General features: G+C 58.2%; 1 protein-coding gene across 10 annotated transcripts in view; it reads right to left on the bottom strand.

Annotated features, from left to right (window-relative positions):
- BIN1 (bridging integrator 1) overlaps positions 1-24,678 on the bottom strand; it is a 55,309-nt gene that overhangs the window by 5,759 nt on the left and 24,872 nt on the right. For 3 of the 10 annotated variants that reach the window (XM_042954117.1, XM_042954108.1, XM_042954109.1), the window contains exons 2-12: positions 22,229-22,309; positions 16,136-16,190; positions 15,808-15,902; positions 15,336-15,431; positions 14,139-14,246; positions 13,185-13,277; positions 8,770-8,855; positions 8,498-8,573; positions 7,081-7,163; positions 3,819-3,963; positions 2,352-2,480 (exon numbers count right to left, since the gene is read on the bottom strand). In XM_042954117.1, the coding sequence (XP_042810051.1) occupies positions 2,352-2,480; positions 3,819-3,963; positions 7,081-7,163; positions 8,498-8,573; positions 8,770-8,855; positions 13,185-13,277; positions 14,139-14,246; positions 15,336-15,431; positions 15,808-15,902; positions 16,136-16,190; positions 22,229-22,309 (1,047 nt within the window). The remainder of the gene's footprint in view (positions 1-2,351; positions 2,481-3,818; positions 3,964-7,080; positions 7,164-8,497; positions 8,574-8,769; positions 8,856-13,184; positions 13,278-14,138; positions 14,247-15,335; positions 15,432-15,807; positions 15,903-16,135; positions 16,191-22,228; positions 22,310-24,678) is intronic. The other 7 variants (XM_042954113.1, XM_042954115.1, XM_042954116.1 and 4 more) reach the window with 3 other exon arrangements.

Raw genomic sequence — 24,678 nt, 5'->3', positions numbered from 1 at the left:
ACTGGGGGCACCTGTACTCAAACCGCAGGTCCCACCCCCAGAGACTCCCATTCAGCGGGCCTGAGTGCAGCCCAGGAATGTGCTGGTAACAGGCATGGCCCCAGGAGACTGTCCACGTCCACCTAAAGCCTTGCGTCTAGAAGGACCCAAGACCTGGGTCCTGGGGAAATGGGCTCCCCAGACGGGACTTCACAGCGGAGCTGCGGCCTGTCAGCAGAGACCTGAGACTCTCAGTTCTGAGAACACTAGGTGCCAGCTGTCCCACAGCTCAGGGGACAAGGCACAGACCTCGGAGAGCCCGGGCTGAGTGGTCTCACTTCCTGGACACGGGGCCCCAAGTCCCAAGCCCCTGCCCCAAGCCCACCCCCAACTAGTGACTTTCCCTGGGTTGATCCCTGTCTAATGAGGCTGGGGTTGGGGCCACTGCTCTGTCCCCATGACCCTGCCCTCTCTAAGTGAGTGAGTGCTCAAGACACCGTGGGTGCATGGCCTGTAGGTGCCCCACCACCCCTGCCAGCTGGTAGCAGTGTTTCTCTCCCCCAAGTAGCCCCACCACCAGCTCCTTCTCAGAGGTCACTCAAGCCCAGACAGCTGCCCTTTTGTGCTCCAAGGGGACAGGGGCACCAAAGGGCAGACCACATCCTCCCTCCCTGCCTCCCAGCGAGCCAGCTACCCACCATGCAGGACCACAACTGTCCTCCGGTGCAAGGATGCAGGCTATTCACCTCAGCCCTGCCCAGCAGCCCTGTGAGCACAGCATCACAGACAGCCCATCCCAGCCCCCAGCAACAGCACCCACGGTGTAGGCTTCCCACCCCCGGGCAGAGACCTGGGTCCCTGGAGTGGGCAGAGGGGGTAGCAAGGAGGCATGCGGTGAGCACAGAGAGGCCAACACACTCGGTGAGGGCGGTGTGGCTGCCGGGCAGGCCCACGGGGTCCTCGCCTGCTGAACGGGGGCAAGAACCCCCTCCTAATAGCTCAGGTGAAAACCCAACAAGGTCGTGTCAATGAGGGGCTGGCACCATCCCCTACTGAGCGTTTCTTAGCGCTCTGTGTGACCCCGTGTCCCTCATGTGCACCTCTAGGGCGGAGGCCTACTCAGGCTGGTGAGTGCTCCAGCAGCGAGCTGTCCCGGAGGTCATGCCACCCGGTGTCCTCCCCTCTCAGGGGCCCCTGAACCGGCCTTGGTCACCTTCTAGACAGGGGCTCCCAGGCCTGCAGGGCCCGAGCCAGCAAATTGCCCACCTGCCCACCCAGCCGCCCCATACCGGAAGTTCCTATTTCTAACTCAGAGAACTCTGTCCCGGCTTGAAGCCCACTCAGCCTTAGGCCACTCTTAGCAGAGACCACCATCCTCAGTTCCCAACCGCCTCTCCTTCCACACTCACCCTCTGCCCTGCACCGCCTCTCCCCACCCCCCAACCCCAGGCCTCTGAGCTTGTGCAAAGGAGCAGGCAGGAGGCAGCAACCAGAGGCCCTGGGCAGAGTAGTTCTAGGGCAGCCCTCCAGCACGGGCCAGCCACAGCCTGGGATCAGCAAGCCTGCACCACAGGCGAGGCCGTAGTGGGAAGGGCCCTGGCTTCGAGGCCTGGAGGGCAGGCTTGGAGGGCTGAGCACACAGTGGCCTCTGCGAACCCATCTGACCTTGTACAGCCCACGTCCGTGCCTCCGCAGTAACCTTCCTGCTCAGCCCTCCTTCTGTCCACTTATGGATGAGCATTACATGCCTTCTCAGGACACTTCCGAGCAGCAGCCCTGCTCCGTGGCCCAAGCACTGTCCCACTCCTAAGGCCAGTCGGCATGTCTGGGAGCTACAGTCTATGTGCCTTGGTCAGACTTTCCAGGGCCTTCCCAACTGTGTTCCCCCCTGCCTCCTCTCACTGCCCCGCTGCTGCACTCTGCACACACTGAACTCTGACCTCCTGAGCCCATGTCCTACCCCTCCTGACATACACACACACTGTTGACTCTGGCTAAAGCAATGTGTCTACTTGCAGCCACCTGGCAAATGTCACCTGCTCCAGGAGGCCCTTCCTGGACTGGCCGGGATCCTCCCTGCTGATGCCTCTTCACCCATCGCACCAGTGGAAGCATGAGGCCACTACCAAGCTGACCGGCTGCCCGAGGACCACCCGCCTGTGTCCCTGCATCTAGCCACAGTCCATGCTCAGAAATGGATGGGGGAGGATGAATGGAGGGGTGGATGAATGAGCAAGGGGGAGGCTCTGGGCCAACCTCTCAGGCCAGATTCTGGCTCTTGAGGCAGAGGCACAGGGCGTGGGATGAAGGAAGAAGGCCATGCATGTCCCGAGAGAATAAGAGAGAGCTGGGCCGCGGTGGCCGCGGCTGACCTGGGAGGGGGTGGTCACGCTGATCTCAGGGACAAACGTGTCATCAAACAGGCTGAGGATCTGCTCCTGCTTGACCTCCTTGGACGGGGTGTGTTTGGGAGGTGGAGGGACTGGTGGCCCTTTCCGGAGCTGTGGGTCGGCAGCAGGTGAGGGGCCGCACAGCGAGGCACAGCAGAGCGTGGGGGTGGGGGAGGGGGGACAGACAGAGACAAAGCCACGGTTAGTCACACCCCAGGCCCTGGCCCCACCCAGGTAACTGAGGAAGACAAGAAGAGTCACGGCTGCCTGAGGCGCAGGACCACAGCGCCACCCCTAGAGGGAGACTGAAGCAGGAGGTCCAGAAATGCTGTGCAGAGACAGAGTGGATGACAGAGAAGGGGACAGGAGGGGGAGGAAGTGAAAGGAGAGAGACAGGGAGGGAACAGAAAAGAAGAGGAGAAAGAAGGGAGAGCCCGGGGGCAGGGCGGCGGGGGAGGGGCTGCAGTTCTGGGCTGTCACCCACCTGGGTGAGACACTGAGAAGAGAAGCTGTCGCTGAGAAATAGCTATGACCTGGGCTCTCTGCCCTTCCAGGACCCTCTCTGCATCTCCTGCGGGAGGGGCCCAGGCTCTCTTGTCTGTCACCCGTGGAGGCCAGCATGGAGCAGGAGCCAGGGCCCAGCAGAGGGCCAGGCAGGATGGCCACACACCTGCCCATGGAGGGCCTCCAGCAAGTCAGGAACCATGCCCCGCCCCCCAGCCTTGGTTTCCTCACTTGTTGAGATGGGGTGGGCATCTGCCTCACAGGGTGGCTGTGACGGTTTAATGAATGAAAATGTGGGAAGTGGTGGCATAGTGCTGGGCCCAGAGCAAGTACTATTCAAGTGTGGGCTCTTGTCACACTCTTCACATCTAATCAGCTGTGGGGAGGGTCATGGCCAACCACCAAGAGGGCTGCTGCCAGGAGCTGACAGCTGGGAAAGCCTATCAGTTCAGACGGGGCCGCAGGCCAGCTCCTGGGGACATGGCAGAAAGCTGGAGGAACCCGGTGGGGGTAGGAGTGGGGGCCAAGCTTCTTGGGGGAGGCTTCTGGAAGCCCAGGGCCTGTGCCCCTTGGCTACCTCATGCTCCCCTCCCCGAGCCCTTTCCCTCGCTGACCCTGTGGAGGTCCTGCATGGCATCATGCCAAGAGAGAAGATGAGGAGGACAGAAAGCAACGGCCTCTGCAGATCTGGATGCCCTGGGGCTGAGGGCCCCAAGCCCCTTGTGGGGGGTGGGGGAAGGAAGATGAGGAGGTCAGCAGCCCCAAGGGTCAGGGAGAGAGGGAAGGAGAGGGTGCTGGGGGGGAGCAGAGGGAGACACACAGTCACAGGCGTTCCCAGGAGAAGGCAGGGCCGCTGAGGGGAGCCCAGGCCGGTGTTGGGGAGAGGACTGGGAAGGAGAGAGAAGCAGGAAGAAGAGGGAGCAGGGGAGGGGGCACGGTGCCTACCTGAGACGGGGACTTGGGGAGGGCGGCCCCTGCTGCTGCTGAGCTAGGCGGCTCAGGCTCGTGGTTGACTCTGATCTCCGGGGCGGCCGGGGAGCCATCTGGAGGAGGCGAAGGGCTCTTGTCCCCTTTTGCAGGGGCGTTGTCACTGTGGAGGCGAGACGGGGGAGAAAGCTCAATGGAAGGAAGTCACTGCGTACAAAAGGGAATGTGCAAATGCACAGGTGTGCCTGTGATGGGATGTGTGCACGGATCCGTGTGGAAATGCATGTGCATGCGCGTATGAGCATGTGTCTGTTAACATGTGAATTGGAGAGCGTGTATGTGTGTGTGTTCACATAAATTCACCGTGAAAATGCAATGTCCACATGTGTATGAGTGTGTCCCCGTGCTTACAGGTGAGAAGTTCGTGTACGCGTGATTCAGAATGGGTGGAAACGAAGGGTGTGGGTACAGGGCCTGCCTTGGAGACAGTGACGGCCCGGGAGGAACTCCAAGCTGGAGGTCTTCGGTCCTCAGGGAAGCCACCCACAGGCCACCGCTGGGCTCCACCAGGGAGCCGAGCTCCACAGCACGAGAAAGCCAAACATCCTAGAGGCGAATGAGTCTCATCCCACACGTCCTGCAGCGGCCCCTGTGCCTAGCTGGGCCCCCCTCCTCAGCCAGCCCCCAAAGGCCTCAGCCGGCCTCCCCGCCAGTCCACCCACTCACACCGGGACACTGACCACTGCCCGACTCACAGGGCCCATGCTCCCACCCACACCGCGGTCACCATCCACACCTTTGCGCCTACAGGCCCTTTGGGGCAGAGGGCCACAGAGTGGCATCCGGGGGTGAGAGGCTGCAGTCTCTCACATGAGCACCACTTGGGGGCAAGGGGGCAGAAAATGAAAATGTACGTTTGTTCTTGCATAAGGAAACCATGGGACGGTACCGATAAAGACTAGCTACCGGCCGCAGATGGCTGTTGAAGGTTATATTTACATTAAGTGAAACCAGAAGTTCAACTGCTCAGTCACACTGGCCACATTTCAAGTGCTCACCAGCCTCCCGGGGCAAGTGTTGGACAGGGCAGTTCTAGAAGGATCCAAAGAAGCTACTGACCACACAGCCTGGGGGATGGGGTGGGGCTGGGGGGTGGTGTTGAGATGATGGGACAGGCGTGTGAGAGACATCGTGGTCCCTTCTCATCTCTACTGAATTTGTGTTTCGTGGGAATGTATTTGCCTCCTTAAAGCATACATATAAACATAGTATACACACACACACACACACACACACACAGATTTTAAAACCCACCACTGTGCTACAAGACCCCCTTCCCCTTCCCCTCTCGCCGAGGCTCCTTTCTGGCTACATTCCTCCCGTCTGGGGATGCATGTTCCCATCTGGAACCTCCTGGTCTGGGCCACAGCCAGGTGGACGTGCTGTGGCACACAGAGGAACCCACTCAACCGAGTTCAGGCTGTCTGCCCTCCTCATTCCCACCGGATAGCCCCTGAGCCCTCCGACCCCACGACACACACACACAGGCCACAGCATAGCCCTGCCACCCCGCCGGCTCCCTCCCACAACAGCCCTGCCCGCAGCACCAAACAGGGGACACAGGTTAGGGGTTAGTGGCACCCTCGGAGCAGGATGCTAGGCGCATGCACAGGGGTCGGCCGGCCAGGTGCCGGCCCCAGACACCCCCACAATGCAGCACTCGGTGCCGGTACCTGTTCTTCTTTCTGAGCAGCCGGGAGAGCAGTTTAGTTTTCTTTCTGTGGGAACGGACGGGACGCAGAGGCCTTCATTTTGGGGAAACGCCCAATTTGAGGTTGGCCTGCTCCCTTTCCTCATCAGCAACCCCTCTGCTCAGAGGGGTGCCAAGGGGCAAAGCCTCCCCTAAAGCTCAAAGGCCATGAAGAGGTCCTGACCCTGCCCTAACCCTAACCCCCATCGCCCAGTCCCAGGAACCCCACTGACCTGGGCATGCAGCCAGGCGCCTTGGAACAGAGCTGACAAAGTGAGAGGGTGCAGCCCCAAACCAGGGCTGACCAGCTGAGGGAGACTGCTGGCCACCCACCCTGCCTGTGGTTCAGCACACAGGGTCTCTGGGGGCCCACAGTGCCTGGAGGGGGGTGCAGCTGGCCGCTGGGAGGCCTCTGAAAGGAAGCAACCAGGCTGCAAAATGGGCCACCTTGCAGTGAAGGAGGTTCATAGAGCTCCACTCCCCCCATCCCCTCCATTCCCCTCCCCATCCGCTCACACCAGCCTTCTCCCACAGGAAGCCTGGGTCCAGCCGCTGCACTGCCCAGGTGGCCTCCATTCACCACCCTCCCATCTTACCTGTAGGCCCAGCACAGGGAGAGACCCTTCCTCCCTGCAGGGACCTGGCCTTGATTCCCCACTCCTACCCTGCCCCCTGCTCACCCCTTGGCCTCAGGGCCCCCTGTGGGCTCCTTTCTCTCAGTCACACACATTCTGGTTCATTTTCAGGGAGAAGAAGAACAACATTCCCTGAATAACTCCTTAGTCCTCCGTGGCCCCCCAGTTGCCCCAAGACGCAGATAAACGTTCCCCGTTTCACAGAGAGGAAGCTGAGGTCCATCCATACCCTGTGGGCTGTGCTGTCACAGGTGCAAGCCAAAACGGAAGGGAAATCCCAGACCGGCTATCATTTCCCTTGACCCGCAGCCAGAGGGCAAGGCACTTCCCTCCTCCCTCACGGTTTCCCCTCAGGAAGCAGGAATCTCCTCGCAGCTGGAGGGGACCCTGAGAGGCCAGACCAGGCCAAGGACAGGAACAAGGATGATTTTGTGCGTGCGCAGGATGCCACCATCCAGGGACTTGGGCTTTCCCAGGAGCAAGGAAAGGAAAAGGTGGCACTATGCCCCTGCTGGGGGAGGAAGGCTCCCCTTCCAGGTGGCTCCACATCAGCACGGAAGCTTGGAGTCCCTGGGCCCCACCTCCAAGGCTTTGCAGGCACCCTGGCTGCTGGGCTCCACAGGAAGGGAAGCCAGGCCCAGGCCCAGGCTCAGGTGTCAGGTGACGCTCAGACTGTCCAGGAGTGCTCCTTCTCTGATGCCACACACCAGAGGAATGTGGGGTACCCTAACCTGTCCCCCTGAGCAGAGAGGCCAAACCCCCAGGGCGGGGCAGACACAGCCCTGCCCTGGTCTTTCAGGAATGAGCAAGCTCTGCCCCAGGACCCTGCCCCAGACCACACCTCCCTCCACCCCACCCTCAGCCAGACGGCCAGACAGTGCTGGGCTACACGCACCTGGGCTGGGCCTTGACTGTGAACGTGTTGCTCCCGTGCTGCTTCTCCAGGCTAACCAGCACATCGTTGAGGTTCTGGTTGAGCTGCAAGGGGACAGCAAGCAGGTGGGGAGAGCCTCTGGGGCCACCAAACACCTCTGTCTCCCCAGTAACATCCCTGCTCCTCCCCATACCTAACCCCTTCTTGCTCCCCGTCCCTTACCAGGAGTAGGGAGCTGGGAATTGCACACCAAACCCAGAAAAACGAAGGGGAAGAATGAAGGGAGTGGGCTACATTACTAATCGTTACTGCTTCTGAGGACCATCCTCTCTCTTCTTTCTACTTGTAGAAATTTCCTAAAATGCCTCATGCAGCTTGTACGGTTTTTAAATGTTTTTAAATTGTTTTTGCAAACTAACTGTTGATTCTAATTGTTAAGGTCATTGTGCCAAGATGTTTTCAGGCCACCCTACAACTGCCAAAGATTTCACTAAAACCACAGACAGGATAGAAGAGGTTTATCCCATGTACACAGTGATTCTCACTGTTGAAAAAAATTTCCCTCTTTCGCTTTGGCTACTAGGAAGCTCAGAACTGAATTTTCCTCCTACTTTACATAAATGTTTTCTTCCCCCAAACACCTCTTCCCTTTTTAAACTTTTCATAAGTTGTCTCAAATGTTTAAAGGCAGGAAGGAAAAGAATGGGAAGACCTAAAAGGCAGGAAATCATAGTCAGGGTGGTGGCTCAGGAAGAGGCCCCAAGCTGCTGCTTCTCCTCCTGCCCTGGGCCTGGACTCCACCACCATCACTTGGTTCCTTTGGGCCCAAGAGACAGAGTCAGCGACCCCTCGAGTGCACAGAGGGAGGGGCTGCCAACACTGGGTCTCTCCAACTCTGCTGTGTAGTTTAACTGCCAGTTAAAATGAAAATAATACAACATAGGAATTCAAGCTAATCAGACCCCTTCTTACCCCGGATTCTGGCAGATAAAGCAGATGCATTTCAATGTCTTAAGAAACATGAGAAAAAAATTGAGAAATTCTAGGAACTTACTGACTATTTGCCTACGAATGGGGAAAGGGCCAGCATTCTCAGAGCTCCCTGAGCCAGTGTCGCCTGAGAACACACTGAAACCTCAGGAGGGGCTGGTTCCATCCAGGCAGGGAGGATAGGACGGGGCGAGGAGGGCGCAGGGGCCAGGCATGTGGGCCCTGCTCACAGCCTCCCCAGCACTCCCACTGGGCCTGGACGCTCTAGAGCGGGGAGCTCCTGGAGGCCAGGACCAGGCGGCTCTCCCCAAGGCCCAGAGGCAGCACTGTGGTCACTAGTGTGCACCAAGCCCCAGCAGGAAAAGAGGGAGCTTGGCCGGCCCCGTCCTTGCCTCTGACCCTGGCCCTTGGCAGCAGAGCGTGGCCCAAAGGGGTCACCGGGACCTACCTTACTCATCTCCTTGTGGAAGTTCTCCTCCAGGCCCGCAATGCTCTGGAACGTGTTGACATAGAAGCCTACACGGCTGTGGGAAGGAGGGAGGGAGGGGCAAAGAGAACACACAGGTCAGCGGGCGGCCCAGGAGACACACACCAACACACCTCCACCTTCGCCAGAGACACCAACCGTGGGAGGGCACAGGGCACAGCGGACAGACATCCTCAGGAGGGAAGCCAAGGCTCAGCGCCACCACCTCTGGGGACTCACGCCTGGGGACTCACCTGTTCCACAGGGACGGCAGCTCTTCCTGTAGGTCCACATTCATCTCCTCAAACACCTTCTGGGCTTTGATGAGCTCCTCCTCTGCCTGAGGGGCAAGACCCGTCACTCCCCTCCCCTCCGCCAGGCCTCTGTCCCAGCCAGCTGGGACCAGGCCAGGCCCACCCGCCCCCCAAGACCTGCTTCCCCCAACCCCCCACCCCCGAGATCTGCTCCCCCAACCTCCTACCCACCCGCTCAGATCTGTTCCCCCAACCTCCCACCTCCCAAGACCTGCTCCCCCTAACCTCCCAGCCCCAAGATCTGCTCCCCCTAACCTCCCACCCCCATGGTAAAAGGGACACCCCACCCACCCCCATCCCCGTCAGGCCAAGGTGGGCCAGGAGGGAGAGGAGGAATGAGCAGAGCACAACAAGAAGGCTCCAGACAAGGGGCCCAGAGGCTGGGGCACAGGAAGGTCACAGACCCAGCCCAGCAGGGACCCTGACCACTTACACATGAACCCCTCTCAGACTAAGTGTCAGCCTGCTGCCCAGCTCCCTTGGCCTTGGCCTTGCTGTCCCTGCCTGAGTACCCCTTTCTCAGAGTAGGCTCCTACTCAGCCCCAGCCCCCAGCCTGCATTTCACCTCCCTATAGGAGGTGGTAGCAGCATTTCCTCTGTGACTTGTCCCCACCACACAGAGCCCAGAGGCAGCTGCTCAGGCATCCAAGAAGGACAGGGGAAAGATGGGGGTGAGGGCAGGGCCAGGGGAGGAGGGAGCTAGGTTGCCGGGCAGGGTTCCAGGGCTCACCCCCAAAGCCCTCACCCTGGCAGGCCCAGCGCCCTCCAGACCCGCTGACACCCACCAGGTGGCGCTAAGGCCCCATCCCAGAGCCGAAGGCGGAGACTGGTGAGGGTGGCAGTGAGTCACAGACCCCAGGCAGAGAAGGGGCTCTGCTAGCTCATTGGGAGGACACTGCTGGAAACAGTGACTCAGGGGGGTGACTTGGATTCAGAGTCTGAGTCACATCCCAGGAACGCAGCAGGCCCCTCCCCGGGGGAACACTCCCCGCCAGCAGCCTTACATTCTCAGGCCTCTGGCAAAGGCAGCCACCTGACCAGAGCGACAGACCAGAGCCACAAAGCACACGATTTCCGCAGCCCACCCAGCTGTCCCATCCAGCTCCGGGCCCACTATCCCTGCTGTTCCCTGCCAGCCCAGCCTCGGGGATGGGCGTGGGCTGGAGGAGTGAGGGACCACCCTGCTCCTGATGACAATTATCTTCAGGTTGCTGGAGCTTGCTAGAATAAGCTCCTTGCCTAACTGTTTAAAATCTAACTTAAAAATTAAAGGTGGAATAGGGAAAGAGAGAAAGAAAGAAAGAAAGAAAGAAAGAAAGAAAGGCAAAAGAAAGACAGACAGAAAGACAGAAACACGAAAGAAAGAAAAACAGAAAGAAAGAAAGAATGAAAGAAAGAAAGAAAGAAAGAAAAAGAAAGATAAAAGAAAGACAGAAAGACAAAAGAAAGACAGACCAAAAGACACAGAAAGACAGAAAAACAAAAGACAGAAAAGAGAGAAAGAAAGAAAGAAAGATGAAAGAAACACAGAAAGAAAGACAAAAGAAAGACAAAAAGACAAAAGAAAGAAAGAAAGACGAAAGACAGAAAGAAAGACAGAAAGACAAAAGAAAGAAAAACAGAAAGACAGAAAGAAAGAGAGAGAGGGAGGGAGGGAGAGAGAGAGAGAGAGAAAGAAAGAAAGAAAGAAAGAAAGAAAAAGAAACAGAAAGAAAGACAGAAAAACAAAAGACAGAAAGATGAAAGAAAGACAGAAAGAAAGACAGAAAGAAAGAGACAGAAAGACAGAAAGACAAAAGACAGAAAGATGAAAGAAAAGACAGAAAGAAAGAGACAGAAAAACAAAAGACAGAAAAAGAAAGAAAGAAAGAAAGAAAGAAAGAAAGAAAGAAAGAAAAGAAAGAGAAAAGAAAGAAAGAAAGAAAGAAAGAAAGAAAGAAAGAAAGAAAGAAAAGAAAGAGAAAGAGAGAAAGAAAGGAAGAAAAGAAATGTCTGCCTGAGCATGCACGCCTCCGGCAGCTCTTGGAGAGGACCAGACCCAGCAGGCCCACCCTGCCATACTCCACTGTCGGCCACTCAGGTAGGTACTGTGGGTCTGTAGAACCCACAGAATGAGTTCTGGCACTGTCACATACCCCTCCCACCCAACTGCCACGGGTCTGGCTGAAGACCCACGTTCCCCAGGAGCTCTGGCACAGCTCCCGTACCCCCAGAGACCACCTCTCCATGGCGATTCGGCCACTACCCCACGACACTGGTCCTGACTCCCCAGACGAACAGTGGTGACAATGACACTGAGGATGGCCTAGCAGCTCATTGCTGTAGGCCAAACTCTGTTCGCACACCCAGCAATCCTGTGAAGAACAGGGTGGCTCCGTTTTAGCGTTCCTGGAAGTCAGGGCCTGTGTCTGTCATTCCCTTTGGGTCACATTCTTCATATTCTGGCTGTTTCTGAAGCACTGGAGGGGGCAGGGGGTCGGGCAAGAGCTTTCCGTTGCTGGAGAGATCTTGAAGCCCCGGTGGCTTGGCTACACGCCAACGGACACGTGGAACAGATGGAAACAGGCCCGCTCACCATGCCACGGGGCACTGGGGTCCCGCAGGCAGGTTTTAGGGGACTGTGGCCAGTACGGAGAGCAGCTCAGAACTGGCCCAGGGAATATGTGGCACTGGTCAGCTTAAAGAACACAGCCTCACCAGGTCACACTATCTCCCCAAAGTCAAGTCAGCCAGCAGGGCAGCCCCGGGACCACAGTGCCCCAGCTCACAGCCAGACAGCTGCCCGTGGGAACTCAGAAGACTCCCCAGCTTCCAGCCAGGCGTGAGGCAGGGTGGGGGCAGAAAGAGGATCTGCTCAAATAAAAATTGGGTCCAAATGGGAAAGCCAATTGGGCTGAAAGGCCAAACATCTGCAGTCCAACATCCAAAGATGAGATCATATGCCTTAGCCTCCCTAGTGGCTCCCCTGAGGCGGGGGGATGGGGCCCTCCCAGCAGGATCCCCTATCCACACCACACCCGGGAGTTCAAAAGCAGCCACAGGCACCACCCCAAGCTCCACAGACTCCCAGAGGCAACAAAAATCTTCACCTGGTCTCCTGCCAAACCCATCTCAGGGAAAATTATGCAGAAAGCCTGGGTCTGGGTCAGTGGCCCCAACCCCCTCCAGCCAGGAGTCCTGAACTCTACAGGCAGGGATGGTGCCCCAACCTCTAGCTCCTCCTTCACCTCCTGAGGGCCATCTCCCCCAGACTTTGGAGATCCAGGGTCAAGCCACCCTCAGGGTAGGACTGTCAACAACTCAGTGCCTCCAAAGTCACCCCATAACTCTAGTCTAAAAGAAATCAGGCAGCAGGTCAGATAAGAAATTGGGCCGCGAGCCCATGCTGAGCCCAGAACACTCCACATTACAAGCGTTCAACACGTGCAGGTTGAAGATGATGAAATCAGGAGGTGGCCCAGAAAAAATGGGGCCACTGCCCAAAGAGAAACCCAACCTGCTGGGTCAGGGCTCTGTTGCGCACCCCCACCTCAGGACCACGAAGGGGTGCTGGAGTCCTGCCAGTTTCCCTGGAGAGAAACCATGAGGCCACCTCTCCCAGGGTGTATCTAGCTGTCCCTGGCCACACTGCGCTCACCAGGCACCCAGTCCATCCCAACGGCAGAGGTCTGCGAAGAGCGAAGTGTTACCAGGGTATTAAGATCAGTCAGGAGTTCTGTACAAAGGCCTCCTCCAAGAAGCCCTCCAGAACCACTGTGGTGCACAGTTTGCCCTTCGAGAAACTCCCAAAGAGCCAACCCTCCAGGCCCCAGGTCTCAGATCCCAAACACACTTGCAGAGCCTTCCCAAGGTTTCCCCTCTAGGGGCACCATGAGGGCCCACAGTTCCCAAGGGTCCCTTCGAGCTGGAGATTTCGCCTCTCTGGGCAGGTGTGTCTCCTCAGTAAATTCTGGATAACCTCACAACTTTTACTAGGCTTGAAGGACAACACATGTTCGGACAGGAGCCCTCAGAGAGGGCAAATGGCTCGGAGGCTTTCCTGCATTCCCAGAGGCTAGGATTTCATAGATTCTCAGGACTACCAGAGACCCAGGCATGAAGCAACAGACTGCGGTCCACCCCAGGTTAACCGGAGCCCCAGGCCCCTCTGAGTCGCCCACATTTGACCTCAGGTCTCCTCTGAAGCAGGAGCTCTCCCAGCAGAGGCATTTGAAAACAGCCCTGCCCCCCACCAACCCAGGAAAGAGACTGAGCCCTCCCCCCGCGCCGGGCAGTGCAAGACGGGCGCCCAGCGCCAAGGACAGGACAACAGACCAGAAGGCGCCAGCACGTGCAAGGTTAGAAGCCAGTGTCACCTGATTTCGGAGCAGGTTAGTTTGAGCTACGAGATGAGCCTGCAGTTTGCCTTGGCACCACTGGGGGGCGGCTTTCTCAAGCAGCGAGACAGGCTGGGGTTGGGGAAGGGAGGTCAAGGCGAAGGAGAGTGGAGAAACAGGAGGGAGATGGGGAGAGAGAAACAGAGACACAGATATTAAACACCAAGTCCAAACGTCCCAAACACAGTGACAGACAAGCTGGCCGCCCCTCCAGGGGGCCAGCCCCCCAGCAGGTAAAGGCCCCTCAAGGTCAAGAGAATTAAGGGGAGCCCCAGGCAAGGGGCAGAGAAGGGGGTGCAAAGCAAACTGTGCAAGCAAACTTGCACTCCAACTGCAAAGCAAAATGTGAGAATCGTTAGCAGGGGCAGAGGGGCTCAGCAAGCTTGGTCCTGCTCCAGGGTGGGGGTGGGCTGGGGAGGGGAGGGGGACCCACCCTCGGCCCCTCACTTGTGGACAGTGTGGCCAGCTCAAGCCCTGTGCCCCCAGGCTTGTTCCAGCTGAGATAGGGTCACATCGGATCCCATGACAGAATTCCACTCAGAGCACGCCAGGTCGGGCAGGGCCGTTCCAGTGAAACCCAAGCCAGGCCTGTTCTCATCCTGGAAAGTGGCCTCAGAGTGGGGTGGAGGAACCAAGGGCCAGAGCAAGCACTAGAGGATGGGCAGGAAGTGGGCCCTCACCCAAGTGCCCGCAAGGGCCTTTCACTCGCTGCCGTGGGTCCAGCACCATCCTCCACCCGCCTCTGCTACCTGGGACTAGTCACCTGCTATAAAGCCATCTGCAAGCGAGATTGATGGTTCCTGCCCCTGGGGAGCAGAGACAGTCAACAGTGCAAAGGGGTGCAGGGAGGGCAGCACAGAGGAAGGCCCCTCCAAGGGACGTGGGTACCCAGTCTGAAAACTCTCCCCCGCAGCCCTGCCATCCAGCCCTTACCTTGGCAATTTTGGTTTCATCCTTCTTTTTGGCGGTTTGGAGGGACTCGTAATGGTGCCGGGCGCTGTCATAGTCCACCAATTTCCGCCCTCGCTTGGCAATGCGTGACTGGAGGACAGACGGGGTGGGGGAGCGGTGCTGAACAGGGCCTCACCCATGCTGAGATGCTGACCAGGCTGGGCCCAAAGAAACTGGGGGAAGACGAAGGGCCCAGGGCAGTCGACCCCGGGCTCAAGAAGGGCATCTCATACATGCTTGAAACACGTACTCCAACATTTCTGGTGGCAAAGAGCTCACACCTTCAAGGCAGTCCCTGCCCTCTGGGGTCCTTTCTCATACAGAGGCGAAACCATGTCCTTCAGTATCCACCCATTGTTGTCAGTACCCTCCAGCCAGTACTGTGGGACAAACCTCCACCCTGGCCTGGCCCTCAGCTCCTTAAAGACGCCTCCTGGACCCCAGGCTTCTCTTCTCCCAGGCCACCACCATTAGCCTCCCTTCCATACTCTTCATAAGGCCTCTTCAGGAGCCTGAGCCATCTGCATTGGGCGGCCATGGGGGCCAGCATGGAGCCTGACTCCCCGGGGATCAGGTCTAGCACAGCAGTCAGCATCTGGGCTCAACATCTCTGCTTCCACGTCTGAAGCATCTGGGGCTCATTGGCCTCAGTGGGGACCCTGGCACACTGACAGTTCCCAGTACCTGGGGGCCGGCTCTCGGAACACACACAATAACACATATACACCCAGATAAGAGGGAATACACACAATAATACATACATTCCCTTCTAAGCACACATAGGCTAATGCAGGACACCTATAGGCACACAGGCCCAGGCCTTACATGCCCTCAATACACCTTATACAACCCTATAGTCGTTCCACAGTGACATGGCCACACACGCATACATGCACCACGGGGTCTCTTCCCCTAGTCCGGAGACCCAAAGGTTCAGGGCCCAAAAGCTGTCAGCTCTGAAAGGCCCAGGGCTGGGGGCTGGTGGGCTGGCCTCAGAGGGAGCAGCCCTGGAGGGATGAATTGCTGGGTGAGGGAGATGCCTGCCTTCGGGGCATGGCCACCTCAGTGCCTGAGCGGGGCAGAGGCTGACCCTTCCCCCCACCCCTCTGTCCCCTCTCCCACTCCCCTGCACAGGCTACCAGGCCAGAGCAGGACCGATCTATAGAGAGTGCCTCTCACCTTGATGTCAGGGAACTGACCCAGGTATGTGTCCATGGTCAGCAGTGCCTGGTCCACCAGCTTCTGGTGATAATCCAGCCAGAGGAGGTCATTGTTCTGAAGGACGTAAGAGTCCCTGAGTATACGGCCGGGCGAGCTGGGCCGCACCCAGTCTCCCGCCCTCTCCTCCCAGCGACCTGGGGTCAGATTCAGCCCCATCACTTCGCAGCTCAGAGGCTTCTCAGAAGCTTGGGTTCCTTGGGTGTGGAATGGGTGTACTATAAAATCACTCCTGCCCTGTGGCCTCTCATGGGGCAACTCTAAGGGAATGGATAAGCCCAGGGTCAGGGAGCCAAAGTGATTTGCCCAAGGGCACATGGCATGTGGATGCCTGAAAACCAGAAGGGCTTGTCCCCATGGGCGAGGAACAGGCTGGGAGCTGAGACAAGGAGGGCCTTCCGGGAAGGACTGAGGCCACCTGCCTCACGCTCACCTCAGCTATCTTGTTTGCTTCATCCCTGCCAGGCCAGTCGGGCTCGTACACCTCCTGCAGACATTCGTTCAGTTTCTTGGAGGCCTCGTGCATGGCTGTGGGGCAGAAGGGCCATGCTGCAGCCAGGGCCACGGTCACTCTTGCCCCCACCTCCAAAGGCCCTGGAGGTGTGTGGGTCCCCACTACCAGCCCTTACCCCTCCACCACAAACCCTGCTCCCCTTCCCAGCTCTGCACCCATCAGCAGCACATGGCAAAGGTCCTTCAGTGTCCCATGAAGCCCCCCTCCCCAGGCCGGGTGTGCCCCAAGAGCCCCACCTGCCCCTTACCTTTGACGGAGGCCAGGTAGGTCCGGAGATCCTTCTGCAGTCGAGTGCCCTCGGTCTACAGAGAGAATGACAAGGACAGCATGAGGGCCCGGGGCACACCCCATACCTGTCCCCATCCTTCCTGCACCCCAGCGTGGACAAATGCAGGCTGCTCCTGACAGCTGGCACAGATCAGCTGTCCTCATCAGGGCACCAGCGGGATGAGAGGAGACGAGACATGCGGAACAGCCCCCGAGCACAACCCAGCCTGGAGCACCACTCGGAGCACAGCAGCTATTGCCTCTCTGGCGACAGAATGTACTGGGCCTCCAGCGTTCCTCAGCACCACCCCTGCCTCAGGGGCCCTGACCCCAAAGGATATCTGTCCTGAGCCCGTCAGCACCTGCCTCTTGCAGGCACTCTTCAGAGCCCTGTAAGGAAGGCAGGAAAATGGAGACCTTTCCACCCTGAATAAGACACAGGGGCACGGGCTGAATGGCACACACATACAATGGGGTCGGCAGCCCCCAGGCATGCTCTCACACGACCGGGGACCAGGTGACCAATGAGCACAGAACACAGGAGTGGAACACCCAGCACCTTGTCCTGAAAGCTCAGGCCGGCAGGCTCCCACTGCATCGTGCCAGAGACAGAGGATGGCACTGGAAGGGGTGGGCAGGTGGGCTGCAGAGGTGGAAGGGAATGGCTTAGCCAGGCTTCAGAGAAGTGCAGGGTCACGCCCGGGACTCTCAGGACACTGGCCCAGCCAAGAGGGAGGAGGCAGGAGGTAGGAAAAGGCTGGCCAGGGGACTGGGCCAGGCAGGGAAGACCCTGAGCTGGGGAGGCAGCCCCAGCAGCTTCCTGAGGCAGCAGGACCGGTACAGAGGATGGCCCCTGGGCAAAGCCTCCAGTCCCTCTGGATAATCAATACCACACAAGGCAGGAGCAGGAAAGCGGAGTCCCAGGGGAGAGAGGGGGCCAACAGGCTGAGGCAACAGGTGACGTACGAGACCACCAACAGTGAGATGCTGAAGTGTCCAGAGGCCATGTGTAAAGTGGGAGAGCACACACACAGGCTTTAGAGTTATGAAGGCCCAAGTCAGGCCCTTACTAGACATGAAACCTCAAGCAAGTTACCGAACCTCTCTGAGCCTTGGTCTCCTCATCTGCCAGCTGGGGTGACCGAGCCCCGCCTGGCAGACCACAAGCTCACATGTGCTCAGGGAACAGCGTAAGTGAGCCAGGCCAGGCCCCCAGCTTCAGGAGATGGGCTTTATGCGGACGATGGTGATGCGGGGCAGGGGGGAAGCATGAGGAGGGCAGGGCCTCTGGAGAGCCAAGGGTGGCAGTGCCAGAAGCTGACTTCTGCAGGGAAGGAGCACCGTCCTGGCGCCTCCCTGCCCTCCCTGCTCACGTGTCAGCAACACCCCTGGATCCCCCTGCCCTGGTGGAGGGCGAGATAGACACGGACCCGGCAAGCAGCCACAGCCCCACTCCTGGCCTGCCTGGCGCTTCTGCAGATGACAGGTGGTCTCTACTCCAGCTGAGGGCAAGCAGGGACACAACCAACCTCCTAGGCTCACCCAGGCACCCTCAAACCTCTCCTGTCCCCGCCCCCCAAACAGGCCCTCCCTCCTCACAGCCAGGGCCTCCTCTTCCTCCCGCAGTGTCCCCAGAGCATCACGCACCAGCTGGTTCTTTCCCTGCACCATCTTCGTGGTATCATTTGTCCCCACCTGACCGACGAGGAAGCTGAGTGGTTCAGTGGCTTGCCCGGTGTTCACGGACTGGAAGACCCAGTGAGGACCCCCACAGCCTGGACACTCGGGTCCCACCGCAGCTGCCTACTTATTACAATTAATGCTTCCAGAAAACAGCAGAGGTGTCATGCAGGAAGGGTTTCAGGGCAGTGCATAAGATGTACAGTTAGGGAAGAAAAAAAAACCCTCTCCAAAATTCCTTCAGTCCCCCCAGAGTAGCCTATAGAACCGTGGCCACACCTAATTCTGAGAACTTTAGAGTTTGAGGCTTGTTAATTAGAGATCAAAGGAAGAAATCAGAGATCAAAGGAGGCCAGGCCACAGCATCCAAAGCTCTCTGGAATTCTATCTCGGGCCAGATGTGGACCGTGCGGGACCGGGAATGAAGAAGGGCCATTCCCACTCTTGACGCTTTGGCGGCTGAGGTGAAGATTCAAGTGTGTTCATGATGTGATGCCATTGCATTCATCTGAGCCGGCAGAATCTTCCAGACTCAGCTTCTCTTCCTGCCAAGCTCTGTCATCCCACTCCCCTCCCCAGCATCATACACATCACCCCGAGGAAGGGGTCTCCGTGGGGTGGCTTGCCGTGGTTGCCCGGGCCTCAGGCCGTACCAGGGCTCCTTGTGTTTCCCAAACAAGGCCTCGCTGTGAGCAGGCACACTGGGCACAGATGTGCGAGGGGCCGCCCAGAGCTCTGCCTCGCATGTGCCAGCCGCAGCTGGGCCCCTAAGCCACACTCCCCAGTCAGTCCCCGGGACCAGACACAGCCCTCCCCCAGGCAGGCCAGCGCTCAGGCCAACACAGAACCTGTGTGTTTGCTCCCAAACTGGTTCCCTCACCCCCCCACCCCCCAATAGAGCATCCAAGAAACAACTCTCTGGAGGTTCCCAGGGCTCTAACACCCCTTGCAGAGCAGCTGGGAGAAGAATAAAGCTCAAAAGCACAGTCCCTCCAGCCTGGCTCTGTGGGCTCTGGACTCAGAGGATTCTGGAAGGACACAACTACCCAGTACCAAAACCCAGGGCAGTTGCACAGGGGGTGGCTTGGCCAGCACCCCATATCCCTGCTAGACATCCCTTCAAAGGGTGCTCCCTGCCTTCCCTGACGTCAGCCCCGACCAGTGGTCTGAAGACCTAAGCTCCTATCTTCCCAGGGAGTGCGGGGGGCTCCCACATGGACCCTCTCTGGCTCCGGCTGACTCTTGCTGCTTGCAGTCAGTTTCAGAGGATCATCACTCAATAGCCAGAGATGCCCTCTCTGAGCCAAGCAGGCCCTAAGAACGAGAAGGAATCAGGCCTGTGCCCCCTCAGCGAGAAAAGCAAACAGCAGCAATGAGCCCTGGGGTGCAAGCTACAGGTGGCCCCAGGACAAAGAGCATGGCCCACCCGGAGGACCCAGGATGGCTTCCAGAAAGGCCTGAGCTGGACCTGAGCTGCGGGGAGGTAGTGGAGGAGGTGAATGGGCCCTTTGGGGTTCCCCAGTGCAGGGACAGAGGGCAGAAGGGCTAGACTGGCACTAAGTGGGGCCAGGAAGGGGTCTGATGTGCCCCTGTGAGAGCCGGCGACAGCCAGGTGACCTACACCCTCACCTAGGGCACCCAGAGGGAGGGGTAGATTTGCTGCCTTGAAACCCATATTCCCAGCCATCCTAGTCCCCGACTAGCGCTGGGCCCACTCTGCTTGGTATTCCCAGATAAAGAGCAGGAGAACACTCAGCTTCCAGACTTTCCACACTCAGCCTCCACCCCGCCTTTCCTGGGGTCACTCAAGCCCAGGGCCCCAGTTACCCCCATACACCAATCAAATCCAGAACTGCATGGCTGCCTTAAACCCCAAGAGAGGGTCACCCCAAGCTTCAAATGAGACCTCAAATCCACCCCCTCCTGCTCGGCCCCTGAAAAGCCAGCCACCCTCCCCAATCTGAGGACAGACAGAGCCCCAGCTCAAGTGACCACTCCATGCCCGCCACCCGCACCAGCTATCTTTAACTCTGGCCTCACTGCCTGGTCCCTGAGCCCAAGGATCACTGAGTGACTCCCTGTCCAGAGCTGGGGCCCAGAGAGGGTGACTGTGAGGGACGAAAGTGGAAAGCAATGCTGTGGTCATAGCACTGGGGCCAGACCACAGGGAACCTCAGATCCCAAACCTGTGCTTTTTCTCCTTCCACCAGACAGCCCAGCCTGCTCTGAGGCAGCCCCATCACCCCCTGCCCAGCTCAGGAGCCCTAACCCTTCTCCCCAGCCCAGCCAGCTGTCCTCAGGCCTGGGACTCAGCTCCAGAAGGGGTGCCTGAGAGTGGACAGATCTGGACACCACACCACTGTGTGCCCTTGGAAGAGTCGCTTAACCCCTCTGAGCTTCAAGTACCCATCTGTAAAATGGAAGATATCAGCATCCGCCTCAAGAATGCAAGGTTAGTGTCTGTAAAATACAAGCAGTACCTAGTCTATAGTCAAGAACGCAAGGTTAATATCTAGTGCCTAGTCTATAGTAGGTACTCTAGCAACACTGATTCCCCCAAGGGCTTTCAGAGCATCCCACAACCTGAGGAAGCCAGCTGAGTAGGGGACAGACCCCTGGAGCTTTCAGGTGACAGAATCAGAAGCAAAGACTTCAGGGTTCTTAGCCAAACCTCCATTTTGCAGGTGAGAGAACTGAGGCCCAAGGAGCAGGGGCTCACCCAGGGCCACAGAGGCAGTAGATGGCTCTGTCATGGCACCTACTGGGGCCTTGAAACACTTCCCATTAGCAGCCTGGGGGACAATCAGCCATGAGGGCTCCTATCCCTGCCCTAAGGAACCTTTCAACAGAGCTCCTCTGACAGGCAAGGATAAACTTGGTCCTGGGGACTTTCCAAGCTGCTCTCTGCATCCCCTTCTCCCACCATGCCCCCGGCCCTCTCCCAGCATCCTCCCTGGGACTCTCCCAACATGTCCCCAGCCCTCTCCCAGCCTCCTCCCCAGCCGTCTCCCAGCATCCTCCCTGGGACTCTCCCAGCATGTCCCCAGCCCTCTCCCAGCACGCCCCCGGCCCTCTCCCATCATGCTCCCTGGGACTCTTTTAGCATGCCCCCAACTCTGACCCAGCATGCCTCCAGACCCTCTCCCAACATGTTCCCCAACCTCTCCCAGCTGCCTTCTGACCTTCTCCTTAGCTGCTCTTTAACTCTCCTAATATGCTCCCTGGCCCTCCCCTGTCACCCCAGCCATCTCCCAGCATGGTCCCCAGCCCCCTGCCAGTGAATTGTCAAAGTTCTCCAAAGAGGACCCCCTCCCCCAGGTTGCATTCCAGCTGCAGAGGCATTGGTGGGCACCTTCAGTGCTTTCAGTGGCCTCAGACATGAACAAGGAGGAGGAAGAAGACTGGTCTGGGCCTATTTGGCCCCTTTCCCAGGACAGCTTAGGCCCTAACCCCACCCCCATGCCGATTCTTACTCCTTGTGGCCTCTCCTGGCCTCCACCCCCATCTGTCACTCACTGAGCCTGGCCTGCAGAAGCCATGGGGCCACGGCCCACTTCTCCCTCACTTCCTACTACCTCAGCCCTTCCCCAGGAAGGGAGAGTCACCAAGGTCATCTCATTCCCCACTTCTATGTCCTCAGACACAGCCACAGAAGTGGCTTATTCTAGACTCAGCAGATTCATGTGAGGAAAAAGTTTCAGGGACGTCCCAGTTGAGGCATTCAGGGTCCTTCAGTCAAGAAGATAGAAGAAGTCCTCTCTTGTATCGAACCACTGCCCCCAGGCTGCCAATGTGATTAAGCCCCTTCTGTCACTGGTCTCTGACCTATGCAAAGGGACCTGATAACAGTGCCACTGTAGTCTTTGGGACCAAACAAGTATGGATCTAAATCCACTCCCAAAACAAGATGGCTTTGGACAAATTACTCAGCTTCTCTGAGCCTTTCTGCTTCATCTATAAAAAGGGAACGATGACACCAGATACCTTACAGGGATGTTGGGAGGCACACCGGGCCATGCTTAGCAACTGCTCACACCAGATCCTGTCTGCTCTGCTCCCACAGTACACTCTGCAAATGCCACTCTCCTCCCAAGAAGCTTCTTCAGCTCCCACTTGCCTCAACGTCCAAGGTTTTCTAGAGTGTGGCCAAAACCCCTTACCTGCTCCCACCCGAACGCCACCCCCCTCCCCCAGGCCTCCTTCTTCTTTCCCATGGACTACGCCCAGAACCACTGCTCCCTCCTCCAAGAAGTCCTCTGTAACCTCATCAGCCTGCACGGGCCCCTGCTCCACGCTCTCTTACTCCATAAATTCAGCTCTTGACATTTTCTACCTGGAAGCCACAATTCCATTGTGCACAAGCTCCCTAAGGCCAAAGGCCACCCACACTTACCAGCTGTTTGTTGAAATTCTGGACACACTGTTCAAACTGCTCATCCTTTGTCTCGTCCGCCTTCCCTAGTTTCTGGAGGACCTGCCAAGGCAGACAGAGAAGGGAGTGTTACCATGAGAAAGTGAGTGCGAAACCAAGAATGCCCGATCGCCAATACCACAGACAGCCCCCCCACCCCGACCAGGGTCCTGGAGGCCCACCGCCAGTATCACCCAGCCCAGGGCACTAAGACCATCAGAAGGTCTCGTGGCTGCTGGGATCCCCAAAGGCAACCCTGAGTCCATCAAGTCTTGAGACCTCCCCATCCTCTATCCAGGGCTCGCCCATTAGCCAAGAGGAGCAACTTGGGTCAGGTTTGCTGTAGTGACTGAAACCAGGAGGAGGGGAGCTCCAAAGGCAGCTTGTGGGGTCAGGGCCCCCTCTTTGCTGATCTCACACTGTGACCCTGGGGCTCCGCCCCAACCCTGGCAGCTAAAATGTGAGCTGAGCACAAGAGGGGCCAGGTAAGGGCAGCCCCACTTCTCCCACATAACTCCATTTCCTGGGCCGAGAGTTTGTGAATACCAGAGGGAGGAGCAGAACAGCCCCAGGACAAGGAAGGCAGCAAAGGGTGGCTGGGGGTCAGGCTCTTTGTGTCCCAATCTGACTAGACTTTCAGAAGTGACCTGCCCCAGCTGCCCTGCTCCCTTCTCTACAGCCCAGCAGGCCGTGCCAGGCACACTGCTGGCACCACACACTCACGCTCACACACATGCATTCACACACACACACACACACACACACACACACACACACACACACAGGCTTGCAGCCACCCGCTCTACTCCCAGCTAGACATCTCAGAGGTGGACTCTCCCCGTGGTGAGTCACACTGTGCTTTCTCAGCTGTGTGGGGGGAGCCGAGACGGATGGGTTAGGGCAGAGAGACCCAAGGCCAGAAGAGGGGGAAAGACCTAAAGAGGGAGGAGCAGGAGCCAGAGAGGAAGTATGACGAGAGAGATAGGGAGGTGGAAGCTAGGAGGGGTGAAGACAACAGGGGAGGAGAGGGCCAGGAAAGAGAAGGATGAAAGATGGGTGCCGAAAGGGGAAGCTATAGCAGAGACAAGGTGGGTTTATGGGAAGACAGGGAAGGCAGAGAACCCACCCCCCACCGCCACTTACAGCACCCCCACAGGAAACAGGAGGACCCCGCTGAGACATTCAGCAGAAGCAGTGGCCACAACCCCACAAGAATGAGAAGGAAAGGTGGCAGTGGGTGGGGGTGGCAGGTAGAGGGAGAAAAGGTGGCCTGAACCAAGGGAGGCCCTGTCCCAGAACAGAGTCTGGACCTTCCCAGCCCTGACTGGACCTGGGATGGCCCGTGCTGTCCTGCTGCACCCTGTCCAGCTGGCTCGGGGACCGCGGCAAGGTCTGTTAGCTCTCAGACCCACTCTCCGCATGGAGAACGCTTAGCCATCTCGTCAAGTGCCTGCTATGTACAACAGCCATGGGCATCTCTGCTGGGGCAACAGACATCAATCAGACATGGATCCAGCCAGACAGAGGGAAGCACATGGGACTATGGGAGCCCGGGGTAGGGATCCCACGCAGCCTGCGCAATCAGGGAAGACTTCCTGGGGGAAGTGGCAGCTCAGACGGCCGGGGAGAGCATGCAGCAAAGCGAGGAGACCAGAGAGATGAGGAACATTACCAGGAAATTCAGAATAGCTCAAGGTGACCAGAAGTCACAGAGGATGCTGGGGGAGGACGTGGGCAGTGGGAGGAGCAGAGTGGGCATGAGAGGGCGGCCCACCAACAACTTTGTGCTATAATGGTCACAACACGGTTTATCAGGCCATGGCAGCTGCAGGCTGATATTGAGGTGAGAGGAAAAGAGCAAAACTAAACCCCCGTGAGCAAGAAACTTGGCACTTCCCACCGTCCACGGGCTCCCCCACTCCTCCCTTGGCAGCAATACCCAGCTGGTCCTGGGGAAACAGGGAGGAGCTGTGGAGGCACCTGGCCTGCTCTGCACTGAGCCTGAGTAGGTGACTCACCCCCTATCAGACACCGGCCCCTTGGCCCCACCACCTCCAAAGTCAGAAATGGAACACCAGGTGGGAAAGAACTTCCAGAAGTCAAGAGAGGCCACAAGAGACAGTAAGAGGCTCCCAGGGAACAGGGTCCAGGCCTGGTTGGCCCTCGAGACAGGAAGACTGGGAAGGTGGCCCTGTCCACCCCCCTGTCTCCCTTCTCCCCGAGGAGATGTACTCTGTCAGCAAAAGGTCCCCAGTGCCCATCCTGCCACCAGAGCTCCTGAGGGCTCCAAGCCCCCAGATTTACACAGACACGCACACGCGGCCCCCACTTCCCCAACCGGCAATGCACTCCACCCAGACGGCTCCCCACCAGGGACACCTGCAGGCCTGAGGACGGCCAGCCACAGTGAGCTATGCCAGGCAGTGAGAAGA

Source organism: Panthera leo, chromosome C1 (genome assembly GCF_018350215.1).
Source record: "Panthera leo isolate Ple1 chromosome C1, P.leo_Ple1_pat1.1, whole genome shotgun sequence".
Lineage (NCBI taxonomy): Eukaryota > Metazoa > Chordata > Mammalia > Carnivora > Felidae > Panthera > Panthera leo.
This window is presented reverse-complemented; position numbering and strand designations above follow the sequence as displayed.